This window comes from Netta rufina (assembly GCF_964035555.1).
Source record: "Netta rufina genome assembly, chromosome: 4".
Classification (NCBI taxonomy): domain Eukaryota; kingdom Metazoa; phylum Chordata; class Aves; order Anseriformes; family Anatidae; genus Netta; species Netta rufina.
The window spans coordinates 27,359,998-27,379,387 of record NC_140127.1 but is presented as its reverse complement, the minus strand read 5'-3'; the positions used below and the strand labels follow the sequence as shown (position 1 = coordinate 27,379,387).

Below are 19,390 nucleotides of genomic sequence, written 5' to 3'. Positions count from 1 at the left end.
AGGATTGAAGATGCCTCATTAGTCAGATAAAGGACATAAAACAAAAAAGTATAGGAGTCAAAACCATTTCAAGTGATGAATAAAAACATGACAGTGTTTTCTATGCATCACACAACTTCAGAAAAACAGTTTCAAAAGAATTTTTGCCTTACATTCCCTGACTCATCTGCTGTTTTGGTATCCAGTGTCAGTTTAATTAACACAATTCTATTATACAATTATGAGGATTTCTGGTAAACCTTAAAGTTTAAGTTTCTCTCTCACTTAAAAATGAGTAACAGGTTGGGGCACACATTACAGTTACATAAAAGAGCCTGCTGAAATATCGCACGTTTTCACTAGCATACAGATGTAATTGCCTAAACTCAGCTCCTCCCTGGGATTCTACAGAACTTTATCAACCTTTAATACTCCTAACCTTGTCACACCTAACTCCTAACCTTGTCACAACATTGTCACACTGTCATGCAGTTCTCCACCCAGCACCAGCTGAACTTCACCACCATGTTGAAAGAATACCTTTTTGAACCACTTACAATACAAAAAAGAAGAGATATTATGAGAGAGAAAAGAATACCTGAAATTTTGTGCATTTGCATAAAATAATCATCTCAGCTCAGTTCTGAACATGTAACCTTTTCCAGTAAAAGGCATAGATAAAAGGGAGCGAGGCTAAAACAATCTTTAATTCTAATAATAATAATAAAAAAAGCAGAATAGATCTGTTCCAATTGAAATCTGTACAAATATGACTTATGTCTCATAAAGGACAAGAAAATTAAAGCAAAGAAACCAGCTTTGCCTTCTCTACAGTAGTTGACTATGAAAAAAATGGCTACGTACAGTATGCCTAACTGTACAGGAAAGTGCTTGACTAGCCATGATGTCCACCAGACCTCTTTCCAGACAGCACATGACCTAATTCATATTTTAATACCTGAGACAATCTTCAGCATTGGTAGAATAAATCATACCCTGAACTTAATAAATATTTTTGTGGAAAAGAGATATCTTCCCTTTTTTAAAATATGAAGATTTTATTGTTCAATCTTAAAGAGTCAAACCTACAAATACTTTGCATTTAGGCTACTTACAAAAAGAGCTTTAGGCACTGAATAATACTCCCATTGGTGACTGAACTTAATGAGACCACCATTTGAAACTGGAATTATAAAATTATCATTATTATTGTTATTAATAATAATAATATACTGAGAATCAGAACATGAGGAACTCAAAACAAAGGTGTACATTTTTGAGATGCAAGATTTTTATTATTTTTTTTAAGACTCTGGTGCTTCTTTTCTGTTTCACTCAAATGTTGAAACTAGTAAACACTTCGAAGTTGCTCCAGCTAACAAGGTAAGTATGATATGTGCATTCAGTCATTCTGATTTATTTTTCTTTAAAGTATATCCTTGGTTCTATTTGAAAGTAACATAGCCCTCTTAAATGTTAACAAAAACAATGCCTGGCACCTGTCACAGGACCTGATGTCCCAGCTAGGGAGTGCAAGGTCAGTACATAACATTTCTAACTCAGCATTCCCATTCACAGCTCTGCTACAATTATATATTCACTGAACACGTTCTGTTGACAAGCAGGCAGCAGAGTTACATTCCCCATCTCCAGTAACAAAGCAAAATTACAGTGCTTGCAAAAGTCAGAAAAAAATCAACAGGTTTTTCTGACAATTTAGTATCAGCAGCTAATGACAGCTAATTATATAAGGAATATAATTATGGTTTAAACCTCTTGCCTTTGTTCCATGAATCGACAATACACTGGGATATTGCAAAGGCAGCTCAATTAAACCAAGGCAAGTTAAGATATCCCTCAACATTAGTCTCAATGAACTGGCAGCAAAGTAACATAAAAAAAAAATTCATTAAAAAAAAAAATAAAAAACTGTGGCATATAGTATATGAGGGCACAAGGAAAAGTAGTATTACACTACTAGTAGAGGAAGTGTTGGGAACATGACGAAATCATTAATTTTGTGGGAAAAAATATCTGACTGCTTGAAACAGCAGAAAAATACATGAATATAAAACTAGTAAGTATAATGTTATATATAGCAATAAAATAATTGCAATTTATTTGGCTTTATTATTTACATGGGGAGAATACGTCATCACAATTTTCAATGAACTCATCTGTTGGATTTTATAATATTCCTTATTTAACTTTGATTTTATAAACCGTTAACTACGTGCGCTATTTTCACCACAATGCCTTATACGTATGAAAAAAATCCATTTTACTTATGAATATATATAATTTTTCTCTTTCCTGATTTCCTTTTTCCTCTTAGCATATCAGTTTTCTACATTGGAGTTATAGCATGTCTCATTTTTATGTTTAATTCTATGGACATTTCAACTGTGAATTTTCACATTTTGTTTCAAGACAGAAGAATAGGTATTTCTGACTTCAAAGAAATATGCTACACAGTGATTAAAAAAATGTTTCAATACAGACAAAGAATATGTACCACGTCAGGGTCTCTTGGCAATGTATTTCAGGATGAAAAGCTCCTCACTTCAGCACTGTCAAGGTTCCCATAGAAAGATGCAATTTGTTTACTTATATTCTGCCTGTTTGAAAACCTGCTCAGTTTTAAATAGATCCAACATTCTCCAACATTTGCCCAAAGTAGATATTTAGTGAACTAGAGACAAGCAATTAAAATATGCGGGAAGAACATCAAAGAATGTATGTCATCTTTAGACATGACTCATGCAGCTTTACTGTTATTACAGTAAAGATGAGAATAGTTATATTTCTGGAACAATTATATATACATATATACATATACATAAACCCTGTTCTTCTAACTACTCTTACAGAGTTGAAAAGATTAAATGACAGTAATATATTTCATTAAGCTCTGCTACCTTCCATTCCAATGTAGCTACCCTTCAACAGCTGCCAAACTGATCTCTCTGTACTGCATGTACCAAGAACCTTGTTTCACCCCAAAATGGAAAAAAATATATAGTATTTTCTCTCCCATGGCAAAATAATGAAAAAAAAGAAAACTCAAGGGAAAAATAAAATAAAATAAAATAAAATAAAATAAAATAAAATAAAATAAAATTTGTGTGCATTTGATTAGCATGAATAAAAGGGCAGAATACATTTTATTTTTTACAGTAAGTTCCAAAACAATCTCAACTTTCATTGTATTTGTAAACTGAGGTCCAAGTAAATATCATGCACTTCTATACATATATATTCATCTTTAAGAAATCCCCAGACATGTTCTTGTGACCAATTTATCTAATTTTAAGTGTGAATGACAGTATGTGTGTGTATATACAGGAGGGACACTGAGAAAACCTGTGACTTGGGAAAACTTTTTGACTGAAAATACACAAGAAACCGCTACAAAAAAGGAGTAGTATGTCAGCATGAGTATCACATATACAGAGGTAAAGCCTCTATGTGGAGCAAAAAAAAAAGAATATTCAGAGAATATTTATATAGTCTAGAAGTTTTCAACTTAGAAATTTTCAAATTTCAGATTTTATGTTTACACCCTTGTACACATGAAGAACTGTCTGAGCAAACCTGTAGCCACTGAAAAATATTAATGGACAGAAAATGCATGGTTAGACTGGAAATGAATGAGAAAGGAAGAAAATTAATAAAAAAGAAGACCTCAGGAATTGTAGGAAAAACAACTTTTAAATTTGATTTATGGGAAATCACACAGAAAAAAAATACTCAACTTGTGGGCATCTAGAAGAAAGAAGATGAACCATGCCACAAGGTTTTATCAGGCAAATTGTAACAGATCTAGCTTTATCTATTCTATTGGGGCAGTTTTTAGAAAACAAAGATATAACAGATTGCAAGTACCTCTATTTTACCAAGGCTTTTCATGCTCTCTTACACTGCAACTTTGTAAGCCATAGTGGTAAGTCTGCTATTTGTATAATCATACTGTAAGTTGATTATAATGGCTTACAGTTAGAATAGAAGGCTGCACTGGAAGTAGATTTTAGCAAGGGTTTATCACAATCCAGAACTATTTTGTCCTTTCATTAATGTCTTAGAAGATGAAATGAAAGCTATCCTTGACATATCCAGACACGTAAGAGTCTAGAATAACTTTAGAATACACAAATAGAATAAAATACTCTTATTATCGCAGGTTAAAGAAATATATATAATTAAATACAGAGAACTGCTGTTCCACTCTCAGGTATACGTAATAATAACCTTTAAAATACAAGCTGTGGAACAACCGGCTAGAATTCTGTTGCAAATGAAAAATATATATATAGAGAGAGAGAGAGAATTGTCAATAATGATGACACTGTGATAGTGATAGGACAAGGGGGGAAGAGTTTTAAACTAAAAGAAGGAAGATTTAGATTAGATATTAGGAAGAAATTCTTTACTCAGAGGATGGTGAGGCACTGGAACAGCTTGTCCAGAGAAGTCGTGGATGCCCCATCCCTGGAAGTGTTCACGGCCAGGCTGGATGAGGCCCTGAGCAACCTGATCTAGTGGGTGGTGTCCCTGCCTGTGGCAATGGGTTGGAGTTAGATTACCTTTAAGGTCCTTTCCAACCCCAGCCATTCTACAATTCTATAAACTTTATGATCTTTAAGAAAAATGCCATATCAGGATACATAAACAGGACTGCACCCTGCAAAACATGTAAAATGCACACAGCTCTGGCAAGCACTAAAATAGTGCATCTTGTCCAGCTTCAGGACAAGTTTTCCAATAAGACAGGAAGTAACTGGAAAAAGTCCAGAAAAGGGGGGAGGGGGAGGGAGGGTAACAGATTAGAGGCCTAGAAAATGGCATCGGTGAAAAACATGCTTGAGGAGTGGGAATGTTCAGGCTTGAGAAAAGAGGATTCTCACAACAGCTGTCAAAGAAAAGGCATCTGAAATATTTTTGAAGAGAGTACCATGATGAAAGTTACAAGAAATAATTAGCTTAAATTGCTGCAGAAGAGTTTCAGATTAGATATTAGGAAGACTTTCTAATAATAAGGGTAGTGAGGTATTAAAATAAATTGCTGGAAATGTTTATTGAATCTTAATCATTGGGATCTTTACAAACAGGATCAGATAAGAGTGTCAGGAATGACACCTGTGTAGTTTGTCTTGCTTTGAGAAAATGGGTCAACCAGATGAGATGAAACTTATTGAATGAGAAAGTACAGCATAAACTTGCTCAGTATCAAGAGACTACTGCTTGCATGATGTGTAATGAATTAAGTAGGGAGACCACATGAAAGAGAAGGAAATTAATGCTTATGCTGGCCCAAGAATGTTAGATAACTTACTTCAGCAAAATTCTTCTGTTTGGCACTAAGTCTGTATTTTTGCTTCCCTGAGCTCTTGAAAACCTGAGATGTGACTTGAGAACATGCTAAATATTTTAGATCCAACTAAAATTAATAGGAATTGAATACATAAATGCTTTTCTATGTGAAACATGAAAAGATGATCCTTTAATTGGACATCAAATTCTCACAAATAATTTCGTCTTTCATTTATCTGCAACAGTCTTCTATCTGTAAAGCAACACTCCCATATCACACAGAATGATTGTGATGAGACAGTGTAAATTAGTTACTATTTGCAGACCTCTCAGAAACTACAGGAAATAAAGATTTTAAAACAGATGAGGAATTTAGTTTATTATACAGTAGCCACACAGATCAAAGACTTAAGACTGCACTGAACAGTGCAGAGAAAACAAATGACTGATTAGAGAGATGTATGGCCATTCTGTGTTTTAAGTGAGGAAAGAGAAATGGGAAAGAAACAGTGAGTAACAAATTAAGATAAGATTACATTATTTGTCCACCTAAGAAGAATAACAAACAGTGCTTGTGTAACATTAGCTTTGGCATTTCACAGTCTGTAACCAATTGGATTTTTCTCATACACTTAATTCTATCCCTTTTTAAGAGTGCTACTTCAGTGACAAAGTATTCTTCCACAAAGTATTCTTCTGTTTTGTCAGGAATATCTATCTATCTATCAGCTTTTAAATAAACTAATTAAAGACAAGTATTAAGGATACATGCAATTTTCCTGGCAAGTAAGCAGCTCATGCACTAGAGCACTCTTCAGATACTCCCTACAACTTCTCCTTTCCTTCACATAGTGAGCAGCTAAAGGCAAATCTGGTACACCCTGACAGTACACAAGACACTGAAGATACCTGCCAGAGCATTCACCTCAGTCTCGTATACATATTGCATACATTATGTGCTTCAATATTGCTTTTAGTCCTTGGCATTGAAAGCTTGAAGTTAGGTCAGATACGTCAATGTACCCTTTTCTATGATATAAACATAAATCTGCAGTGCAAAATGGACTGTAAATTAAAGTCTTCTAGAATTTTTGATGGGATGAAGTATGTCACTTACAAAAAGGCTTTCCAGAACACTTGTCCCATTTAATGCTGAGCATTTAGTAAACTACCTGTTAGACAATCAATAACTCACACTTATGCAACTGTAAAAAATATTTCAGCTTTGAAAGAGAACTGTCACATTTAATTGTACCTAATCTGAATAATGAGAGCTCTTTAGAGGTCCATGACTTCTCTGTACATTTAAAATTAAACAGGTCATGCCTAAGAAAAAATACATTGATGAATAATTAAATTCAGACAGCTCATAATCATTAGTTCATATGCTACAAACTCTTAGCTATATACATCCATAAAGTGAAAACAGTTAATAACCTGTTTTAACCTGTTAAATCACGTTACTTACCCAAACAATAGGAGTTTGGGTAAAACCCCTTTCAGCAAATAAATTACTGTTTAAAATGAAAATAACATTAAGAAATATTAACCATAAAGACATGCAACTAGCATTTTCACCAGAGAACAAAAGTACCCCTGCCAATGAACCAAGATCCTGAGCAAAGGAAATCTTTTGTGGTTGAAAGAACTGATGATAAACTGTTTCTAAAGCTATGAACTAGAGAAAACAATTTAAATGAAAAAATAAAAATCTGTATTCTGTCTAAAATCTGTCTAGAACAATGTAATATGTTACCTCATTTCCAAATTAGTATTTCAATATCCCTTGAAGACAATAACTCTGTAGAAGACAAGATATTTTAAATATAAAAAATAATAATAATATTTAGAGAGTTGTGAGTTTTTCTTAAAAAAAAAAAAATAGCAAAAGGGGTAAAAATATAAAGCCATATTACTTCCATCTATATTGTACTTTCTGTTATTGGCTTATTCTCAAATTATAAACACTGATGCAGTTTAAAAATAGACTAATAGCTTACTATAAACATGTTCAATATTAACAATTGCTCTTTCTGACATATATGCACAGGTATATTTAAGGCTATACTCTTAATATCATCTCTTATTAAGAGCCCTCACTCATACAGCCCAAATTCCAGCACTTCAAGCTTCTTATCACAAAATTCTGCATCATTTTTATCAGAGACAAGATACAGATGCACAGAACATCACTCAAATCTGTACATGAGACCCTTGATCTACCTTGTTTCTGGCATTCAGTTTTGTAATTTGGAGAAAACTTCTTGAGAGGCAGAGGAAGGAATAATGCTCAGACAAAACTCAGTTTACATTTCCAAGTTCCCACCTCAAAGTTGAAAATGAATATTCAAAAAGAAGTTAAAAACGTGAAAACATTTAATTCTCCTAAATCATCTTAGAAACAGCAGACTATTTTGGTTGAAAATCTGTCAAGAACTTCAATGCTTTTCAGCTGACATGAAAATTTCTGAGTAATGGCAATGGTAAAATAAGAGTAGAGAGAAAGCTATAAAACCTTATAGCAAGACATAAATGGCTTGTAAAAGCATTGAATTTTTTATTACAAAAGAAAAGATCTGCTTACAGGTTATTAGCATGCATTATCACCACATTTTTAATATGATATAGTTTCCTAAACCATGCTGGCTGATTGTAGTACTAATTAACCAAGTTCAATTTATCTAATTATATCTAAGTTGAAATATTTATAAAATTATATGTGAGCTGAAATATCATCCAAAGGGTGTGCTCATTAGTCTTTAATTATGGGAAAAATAATTAAATTAATGTGCACAGACTTGGTTGGTCCATGATAGGTTATACTGTCCAAGTCTAAGATATTTAAACTATACCATGTCAACCAGGAAAAAAACCAAATAAATCTGTATAATTATATTCAGGTGAAACCCAGATCAATGCGCTGCATTGCTCCTTTTTATCAGTAGTTAGAGACACCTCAGCATTCTCAGATTTCTTTCCATCACATTGCCTCTACAGATCTCTACTTTTTTTTTGCCTACCTAAAAAAGTATGCTAGGATTCATTTAAATTCAAAATACTAGAATTTAATTATTAAAAAGCCTGAAATAGTAGGCTACACGGTGCTATTACTGTAGGACATTCATGAAATTCCATGTTCATAATGGTTTTCATCCTGCCAGGTAAGGAACACCCTATTTATTGTACAGGTGGGTGTTAATAGTCCAAAAATATGGCAGCTTTTCTCTACATACATCTCTTTTTGAACTCAAAGAGATATTTCTTGTGTAGAGACACACAGAATTGTGCCCAAATCTTTCTACTAATACCTTTATAAGATGTGTGAAGTGTTCCATATTCTAACTCTGTCAAACATGCGGATTAAAATTAGGTCAACACAAAGCCAATTCTTCATACTTCACATTCCAAGGGACAGAGGGGCAGATTTTGCTAAGCAAACTTATTTTTCTGTTCCAGTAAGTCCATGGTGGCCTATGATGTTCTGTTTTTTCCTGGAACTTTGCTATAATACGAAGATACACCTTTGATGCTCAATCATATTTTTCAGATCCTTTTCTCTCAGCTCTCATCTGTTTTACATCAATGTCCAGATCTGTTCTTTATATTATTTTACTTTCATATTCTTCTTCCAGTTTACTCAATATCTCATCCAAAAGTACATCTGTTTGTACTCATTTGAAAAACAAGCAAGCAAGTCAAGCAGGCAAGGAATGTTTTAACCTGGCATTTGTGGAAGAAAAGTGATCTATTATTTGCTGCTTGTAAATGTAGCATAAAACAGCTTAGAAGGCATTGGATATGTAAGTAAACAGGCTGGTCAGTTCTTGTCTTGCTATAAATGAACTGAAATTAGGTTAGAACACAACCACTTCTTGAAGGTAGAAAGAAGGCAGGTTTCCTGAGGGACTCCATATTACCATGAAAACCTACGGATTTTGTCTGAGAGCTGGCTAAAATGTTCAGAAAGTTTCTGAACATTGTCTGTTCCTTACTTATTTTATTTTTATTTTATTTTTATTTTTTAGCTTTTTTATGAGGGAGGGTAGAGGGTGTTAACTAGTGCTTCATCCAAAGAATCCTGAAGTAAAGAGGAACTTCACAGTCACACTCAGTATTGTAAAATTCACACGAGCAAAAAAAATCTTCTGGATTCATGTTTCCATATGTGGCTTTGGATAACTTAATCTGAAATTTATTTGTGAGGAATGTGAATGTGGTTACTGGGGATTGCAACATCCATACATTAGAAAACCTGAATCTAATACAGTTTTGTGTGGTTTGATTGTGGTTTGATTACTTTAATGCTATACATTTAATGTGCCTGAGCTGGAATGAAATGTTAGTTTCACAATGCTGAATGTTAAATGTGTCATATTAAAAACAAATAAGGTCGGTACACACGAAAATGGAATACTACACACACATCCTCCTGCTTTCAAAAATAATTTTAAAATTCTGAATTACAGAGTAATTTTGATCAGATAATCTTCTGTATATAAAAACATCATTCTCATACTAAAGCATCAGCAATATTGAAAATGTGAAGGAATATTTGAATCATGCTAATAGGACTGAATGTAGTTTCACTAGAGTTGTAGCTATATGATTATTGGTTCATGTCCACAATATCTCAATGTGAGCTTTTCAAAATCGCAAATGCCAAATAGTGAGCCTTGTACAATGACTCTTAAATGTTACAGACATTATACCTCATTGAGAGGTATGCCAGGACTGAGGCTTTTTGCTTTCTCTGGGACACTGTGACTAGTTCTTTGCAATGCTGGTCTAATGATGTTACTACTTGAAGTTTAACAGTCATTTCAGTTTTGTGCTAAGTGCTAATGTGACCTACATGAACAGTGTGTAAAAATATTTTTGTTAGAAGCTGAACACTTTGTTCTGTTTGATTACTAAATTTAATCGCAAGTTCTAATAAATTTTAATTTGAATAATTACACTTTCTCTAGTCATCTTCACTTCATTTGCAGTTCTGTAGCTTTTCAAATGCTTACTGTTCTGATAATTGTCAGTGAAAAACAAAATGGCTAAGTAATGTTAAGTACATTTTCTTTCATGCTTGCTGCATATATGTTGCTTAAAAACCCTTCTTAGAAGGAAAAATAGAATTAATTTTTAAGAAAATTAAAGATTTTTCAGAAAAGGGAAATAAATTACAGCCAACCAACACTTATTAGAGCTCTTCGTAAGACTTTTTTTTTTAGTGATACTGTTGTGTAGCTACATATTTTATCCTACAAGATAATTTTAGGAAAACGACCCATTTTAATCTTAAACTTACTTATTTCTGTGATACAATCTACAGGAAAATTAAAAATGTATTTGTTGACACATTCTCTTCCATTTTGTCCTATATTTGGAGCACCTGCCTTGTGTAGCAGACAATTTAGGTAGTCATGTCTCTCCTCCATGGCTACTCCATGTGCCATTGGACTTCTTTCTAGAAAGTGCTTAGATTTATTTTCCATAACTACTACTACACTAGCACACTCCTTGGGGTTTTCTTTCAGAGAATTATTACTATAATATTTAAATGCTTTTACTGGGCCAAGACCTGACACAGTTTTATTTTTTGTCATTTGACACTTTCAATCTCATTTTCTTTAATACCATTCTTACTGTCTGCTATTAACACTCAAAATTCATTCCCTAGCTTGACACCATCTTGTTTCATGGTCAGTGCCTCAGTGCCTTTAGCTGCTCCCTCTTTTCCCTTTTTTTTTTTTTTTTTTTTTGACAAAAAAATGACCAAAAGTTCCCATGATCACAGAAAAAAAATCCTCTAATCCCACCTAATTACTTCTCCAATTACTACCTTCTTTATCTTTCTTTCCACTGAAACCAGGCTTACTAATGAACTTCTGCATGGTAAATCTTAAGATAACCTTTTGATTCCCTCCTTGCAACTGATGCAATTCATCATCATCTTCTCCACTGCCTTCTCAGGTACCTTAATCTTTCAAATGGCTATGCAAACTTAAGAACATTATTTATTGTCTCTTAATGCTCCAGACCCATCTTTCTGTCGGTTTCTTTTCAGAACTATTATCTGCTCACCACCACCACTCCACCAGAATATCTACACCAGTAGCAACTCCTGTGTTCAGCCTCTATCCATTTCTGTCTGCAGATGATGTATGATGTGTATATGCGGCTGAAATTAAGCCTTGTGGCAAAATGATTCTGATTATTTCAGCTGTAAGTCCAATAAGAACATTTTGAATACTATTTTCAAAAGATTAACTGCTGCTGGTTAAAAGCCACTCAGAGGAAAACTGTTATTTCATCTCCAGATAACTATTGATATCTTCAATGAAACTTAACAGTTTAAGAAATCCAAAATCCGAACTGTCATCTGAACTTTACTTTAAGCTATTTTATTTTTCTTGTTTTACTGGCTGACTCTTGACAGTTAATATGCAAACTTAGATTTTCATGAATAGATTCTGAATCTGAGTTCTTTCTACATTATTTTTAATAGTATACTGCTACTGTGATATGAAAAATATTAAACGCTGACAGTAGTTTCACTCTCCCCTGTCAATTTGTCCTATTATTTTATTAGTTTGTCCTTCCAGCCTAGTTCTGTTGTAGAGAAAACGTAATGTGTTAAAAACAATGTAAAAACATTACATAAATCAAGGCTTAAGAAAACATTTTACAGTCCATAAAGTAGCTTTTAAAAAAAAAATATTTTTATTGAAGTATTAAATTTTATGTATATTTTAATGTAAATCCAATATATAGTTTTACACTAAACAAACATAGTATTCTGGAAGTGAAGAAAGGGAGCCAAATTCCATTCTTGGTAGTATAAACATGTCATCCTATTCTGAGAAATACTGACCTGCTCAGAATTTCAAAATATTGAACATTCTATAAAGTAATTTGTCATCTAAGCTGATTTCCATTCCCTAAAGCTTTCACAGCTATTTATTGGATGCACTTGATAAGGAGAGATCAGTTAATATATAATTTTCTATATTAATTATATATAATTATATATATAATAATTATATATATTATATGTATATATTATATATTATATGATTATATATATTATATATTATACATGTATTTTATATTATATATAATTATATATAAAATATATAATTTTAGCAGTAGAAAAATGGATTAAATAAAGTGAGTCACCCTTCTGACACTTCTGTCTGATTTTAGTATTTTTTTGAATATCCTATCCTACCCCATAAATTTAAAGATTCCAGATAAAATTTCAAGCATTACTGGTAAAACACATTGCTAGCAGAAGCTGGAAAACCAGACAGCCTCACACCTGATTTTTTAGTATTAGATTTTAAACATTTAAACAATTACCAAAAAGAGTTTCCATTACTTCTGTAAAGATTCATTTAACCTGATAAAGTATACTCCATGGATCAATGAAAACACATTTTTATCTCACTAAAAACAATCTCATCTGATGTATGACCATTTTTTTTTTTCTTCTTGCACCATTTTCTGAAGTTCTGGTTGCAATATAGCACAATGTGAATTGTTCCAAGCATACCAGCCATCACTTCATCCACAGATACACTAGCTTCACTGAATGCATGTTGGACAGCACTGAATGCTGTCCACTGCTCGCTAAAACAGTATGACAGAAGGTAGGCTGCTACCACAAAACACTCCATCTGAGGTGTTTTGCACCCCATCTGCACTCCAAATCCTTTTTATTCCTGGAAGGATGAAGCCAGAAACAGGCTGCGTGAGTTATTCTGGCAGTGGTGACCCTATTTCCCATGGAGTATGGATCCCCATGCCAAATTTATGCAGGTAACAAAGCCCCAAATACACAGGGGTAGCTACAGCACTGTTTGAAAATTCCTGGAGTTAAAATGAATAATGCACTTTCAAATGCCAAAGTTTAGAGAAATACAGAAGGTAAAACTGGACTATGAAATGTAAAACACGTGCAGTATTATTTAAGGGCTACTAACTGAAAGGTGTATGATGCCACCCTGTTAAGGAAACTGCAGGATCTCCCTTTACAGTGAATTTCTTCTTACATAACAATTAACGTTCACTTTGAGTACTCAACATTTCAGCAAGTAATTTTTTTTATTTCAATATTCTTGTACTGCTAATAATACTTGCTACTTGCCTTTACGCTGACTGTATGTGAATAACAGTGGGCTGAAAGCACAGTAAATTTTAACCTGGACTGCTAAAAATCAATGGAAAACAACCTTACCTGATCTTGGATAAGCTCAGCTTAGAAGTTAGACTTTCTACAATGTAAAATTCTTTCTACTATGTACCATTATAAATTTCTGTGTGTGTGTGTGTGTTTGTTTTTTCCAAAACAAAACAAAAAAAAAGTATGAAATACATGTATCTATAGTTATATAATTAAATAAACACCTGCATGCACTTGGCCTGAAAAGGGAGGTCTGTACTCCTAAAGAAGTGTCCATCAGCATCAGAAAACTGCCAGCCACCTAGCTGTGTTCCAAGGCACTATTACAATTTACTGACTTCTTTTCAGAAAATGTACTGTATACTTTGCCATAGTCATTGACAAATGCATTCTAAATAAAAGAAAATTGCTATATAAACTGCTACTGGAGCTTCATGCCACAATGAAACTAAACTTTGCCTGGAGTAAAGGAACACAAACATTCATATTTATGTCAATTTTAAAAATGACTGCTCTTGAAATAACCTTGCAAGGACCTTTATTTTGATGCAAATGCAGCATGGAATTTTAAATCATAACACCACTGAAAAAAAAAAAATATATATATATTTATAGTAGTGCAGATCTTCTGTTGTCATTAACTTTTTTTTTCTTTTTAAGCATTTTGCTACCATAAACTTACATTTAAACTTACATTTACCATTACAAGGTAGTGAAAGACAAAAATGGAAAAGCTCTGCAAATGCGCTCTGCTGTGCTGCAATTACCTCTGCATTATGTTCATGCAACAGGTATAGAGGTTGAATAATATGTACTACTGTACCGATTGTAGCTCTAATAATGCACTGGAAAGGAAGCAGAGTGTATCTATTCATTGCACTCATTTCTCATCATCCTGTTTGAGCAGCACACGTGAACTGATGTAAAAATACCTGCATCTCATCATTATTTACAGACTTCTGAACATTTGCTTCAGACCAGACCCAGAGCAGCCATAAGCCACTATAGGACTATGGTGACTGAAGTCATTTGATTCTAAATGGATCATCTATTTCTGATCAATTATTCCCACATTTCCACAAAATGTGAATCAATTCTGAGAGTTTCTGCTAGTATATCAGAATCCAACCACATATGGTTTACCAATATTGCATAAATCGGAATAATTCATTATGGACAACAGATTGATTCTAAAAATGAATGAAAAATTGCTTCACAGCTATAGAAACAATCTCTGTGCAAATACAGAGCTACCAGCTTTCTCTCTTCCCCCCTTCCCTCCCCAGTGCAATTAGAAGTTCAATCTTCAATCAGTCTTCAATTAAAAGAAGTAGAAGCACCCAGGCTTGTCTTGGCATGTATTCGTGGGTTTCTTTTTTTTTTTTTTCTTCCCCATTTTGCAGTGTTATAGTTTGAGCTTAATTTGAGAGAAAACACTCCTTTACCTTTCCACCCATTTCACTTCTCCCTATGATTCTTTTTTTATGAGAGGGAACTGCTTCTACCCCAACATGTTGGTCAGAGAGAGGTTACAAATAATTTATTTGTTCCTTCCTTCAGACACTTCCTTGCACACTTCCTTAACTGTTGCATTTTTTTTTTTTTTAAGAAAAATATTTTCTAACATGAAAAGGATAAAAGCGTAAGAATTGTCAAAGTTGAGGAAACAGTAGTTTCATTCTATTTTTATTTATTTATTTATTTGTTCTACTCAAAGTTTTAAGAGATGATGCTAAACAAAACAAGTGTTTTCAGCATTACAGTCTGTCTCTCCACCTCTTAGTCCCAAGTCTGAGCTGAGTACTGTACTAATGCAGGCTCATGGGTTTTGGACTTCAGTGTAACCAAAATCTTTTCTCTACAAAAGACTGGGTAAACTGACAGTACTGTTTTTGAATTATTATTCTATCTCTAAATAAGTATGACAGAAAAGAAAGGAGGGTTGAGGAATATAGAAGGAAGATTTGATTATGGTCTTAAAATACGCAAAATGCTGTTGCAAGAAGTAAAGATACACAACAATTATTTATGTTATTACATTTTTTATCTGGACATTTTACATCTATGCCTAAGTTCTTGGAATGTGAAGCATCCCCTCAGTGGTCAACAGGAATTTCATGTTTTCCTGACCACAGACTGGGGACACCAACACTCTGCTTCCTATTCAAAAACCTGCATTGATATCTGGAGCTCTGCTGCACAGTAGCACCATGGTTTTTCAGGTACTATTGTTTCATGTTGCTTGGCATTTGCTACCACTTCACCTTTTAGTCTTAAGATACACTACTGTGGCTGTAGGTTGCAGTCTGGAACATATTTTAGTCAAAAGAAATAAAAGTTGATTTGTGTAACAACAGAGGATTTTATTTCCCAAGAGCTGAAATTCAAGTGAAAAACAAAAGAATAATTCAGTTCTTTATTTAATTCTTACCTGAGAAGAATATGTGTGACCATCTGATCCACAAACAGGATTGGTATAAACTACTGGACACTGCTTGCAGTTTGATGAAATGGGACCACCCCTCCACTGTTTATGGCCTAAACCAGCCTCTTTCATACTGTAAGTAAACAAAAAGTATGTAATTCTGATAAGCAGTAGTAAAAATAGAACATATTCAGGGTATTTAATGTGCCTTTACAAACAGTAAGCCATACATAATTTCAGCCATTAAATTTTATATTAAGTAAAGCACTGTCAGTCTATGCTCACTCACTATCATATCATATGTTTGATACACCTGCAAGTTACTTCAATTTTTAAGACATCTTTGTTGAAAAGATGATTAAGATGTTGCTTTGGTGACTGTTACATTTATTGATCAGTGAAAGATGTCTGACTTGTGTGGTATTTGCTCATTCATGTTCTTATGAAGTAGTATGAACGGAGTTATTATTAATATTCATGTTTAAAGAGACAACATTTAAGCATCATAAAATATATAATATAAATTATATCATAAATACTTGAATAGAAACAGCTGGTCCTTCAGAGTGCTGTTATACTTTGATCACTGTCAAAGAATAATAGATTACATTTCTTAAAATTCAGACTCCACAACCAAAGGTAAAGTTCAAAGGTAAATAAAGGCAGTCCAATGGAACACAGGGTTGATCTGAATGTGTATGCCCGCATGCATCTACCTTAATTATCTATCTCTGAATCATCTAGCTCTGAATTAACTTTTATTTATCTTTCCAATTGTTTTTTGCACCTATGAAAGCATTTAACAATCACTGCATCCTTAAAGATCTGTTTTATGAGTTGCCTAATTAATAGGCTAGCCTACAACATGCTTTATATATTAATGGCTTCCATATAAATAAGAAACGGAACAATAATGGATAATCACAGAATCACAGAATATCTAGGTTGGAAGAGACCTCAAGATCATCGAGTCCAACCTCTGACCTAACGCTAACAGTCCCCACTAAACCATATCCCTAAGTTCTACATCTAAATGTCTTTTGAAGACTTCCAGGGATGGTGACTCCACCACTTCCCTGGGCAGCCCGTTCCAATGTCTAACAACCCTTTCGGTAAAGAAGTTCTTCCTAACATCCAGCCTAAAACTCCCCTGGCGCAACTTAAGCCCATTCCCCCTCGTCCTGTCACCAGGCACATGGGAGAACAGACCAACCCCCACCTCGCTACAGCTTCCCTTGAGGTACCTATAGAGAGCGATAAGGTCGCCCCTGAGCCTCCTCTTCTCCAGGCTGAACAAGCCCAGCTCCCTCAGCCGCTCCTCATAGGACTTGTTCTGCAGGCCCCTCACCAGCTTCGTCGCCCTTCTCTGCACCTACTCAAGCACCTCGATGTCCTTCTTGTAGCGAGGGGCCCAAAACTGAACACAGTATTCGAGGTGCGACCTCACCAGAGCTGAGTACAGGGGGACGATCACTTCCCTAGCCCTGCTGGCCACACTGTTTCTGATACAAGCCAGGATGCCGTTGGCCTTCTTGGCCACCTGAGCACACTGCTGGCTCATATTCAGCCGACTATCCACCATCACTCCCAGGTCCTTCTCTGCCTGGCAGCTCTCCAACCATTCCTCTCCCAGCCTGTAGCTCTGCTTGGGGTTATTGCGCCCCAGGTGCAGGACCTGGCACTTGGCCTTGTTGAACTTCATGCAGTTGACCTCAGCCCATCGGTGCAGCCTATCCAGATCCTCCTGCAGAGCTTTCCTACCCTCAAGCAGATCGACACACGCACCTAACTTGGTGTCATCTGCAAACTTACTGAGGGTGCACTCAATGCCCTCGTCCAGATCATCAATGAAGATATTAAAGAGGACCAGCCCCAGCACCGAGCCCTGGGGGACACCACTAGTGACTGGCCTCCAACTGGACTTGGCTCCATTCACCACGACTCTTTGGGCCCAGCTATCCAGCCAGTTTCTAACCCAACGAAGCGTGCGCCAGTCCAAGCCACGAGCAGCCAGTTTCTTGAGGAGAATGCTGTGGGAAACAGTGTCAAAAGCCTTGCTGAAGTGAAGGTAGACCACATCCACAGCCTTTCCCTCATCCACCCAGCGCGTCACTTTGTCATAGAAGGAGATCAGGTTCGTCAAGCAGGATCTGCCTTTCATAAACCCATGCTGACTAGGCCTAATCGCCTGCTTGCCCTGCAAGTGCTGCGTGATGACTCTCAGGAGGATCTGCTCCATGAGCTTCCCTGGCACTGAGGTCAAACTGACAGGCCTGTAGTTTCCCGGGTCTGCCCTCCGGCCCTTCTTGTAGATGGGCATCACATTTGCTAGCCGCCAGTCAACTGGGACCTCCCCCGATCGCCAGGACTGCTGATAAATGATGGAAAGCGGCTTGGCCAGCTCCTCTGCCAGTTAAGTTTTATAAGTTTTTTTCTGCTTCGAATCTTAACCAAGAATCTATCAATGATTATGTTTAGAATACAGCGATGACATGACACAACAAAGAAGTAAATGTTCACACTCAAAAAGCTCAAATCAAATCTTTAATGGAGCACAACTGTTTCGGCTTGGTTCAGCTAAAAATCAAGAACTGTTCTGCTACTTAATCATGAATCACTGCTTGAGAAGAACTTGTCTGGAGTAATAAAAAAAGATATGAACTTGAAAAAAGTAAATCTCTGATTACTGCTTTTCTTCTCACTTGACGGAGAACTTTCCAAGCATCTACAGCCTAATGAGACTGTGTTTGGATGGCTGCATCTTTCTCTTACTTCTTGTTTCTGCTATAGCTCATGATTCCCAGAAGTGTCCCACTAGCCTGAAATTATTAACAGGACCAGACAGTCCCAGCTATCAAGCTACCTGATGGAACTTCTGTTCATCTGAGTCACGGTAACTCTAGAATATCACATAAAACAATTGCAAAAGTTCCAGACATCAATAGGAAGAATTCCACTGATATCAGCAAAAACTAGAAATTACAAACAGGATTTGCGGGATACACAGAGGCCACTTTTTATAGTTTCTCAAAACATATCAATATATGGTACTAGAAGAAATTTAGATTTTTAGCTTATCTGCCCCCACTATTCTAATCCTTGTATATGCCATAAATTAAGTATACACCTCAGAAAAGATGAGAGAGGGAATGCACACATCCAGACAGAGGAAAAAAGGATTATTAAAATCATCTGAAGGAAGGGAAGAGAATGATGTCTAAAGAAGAATCACAAGACTGGACACTAGAACAAGCTGAGGACAAAGAAATCACAGGTCTGTGATGACCACTGGAGACGTATGAAGAACAATGTAGCCTGATCACCTTCACTCAACCAGCCTCAGTTTCATTAGGCTTTTAAATGCAGGCTATCCCAGGCCACTCATTTAGGGTGAAGAGAGTCAAATTTTCCATTCTACACAGAACTTTGTTGAAACCTTCAGCAAATCACTTTTAAGATCTTAGTTTCCATATAACTAATAAGATTTTTCTATAAAACAA

At 35.2% G+C, this 19,390-nt stretch overlaps 1 protein-coding gene across 4 annotated transcripts in view; it reads right to left on the bottom strand.

Moving 5' to 3' along the window:
• Positions 1–19,390, bottom strand: part of SPOCK3 (SPARC (osteonectin), cwcv and kazal like domains proteoglycan 3) — a gene marked incomplete at both ends in the record, with an annotated part of 194,012 nt that overhangs the window by 58,786 nt on the left and 115,836 nt on the right. For 3 of the 4 annotated variants that reach the window (XM_084285422.1, XM_084285423.1, XM_084285425.1), the window contains one exon: positions 15,897–16,023. The exons of the other annotated variant lie outside the window; for it this stretch is intronic. In XM_084285422.1, the coding sequence (XP_084141548.1) occupies positions 15,897–16,023 (127 nt within the window). The remainder of the gene's footprint in view (positions 1–15,896; positions 16,024–19,390) is intronic. 4 annotated transcript variants of the gene reach the window in all.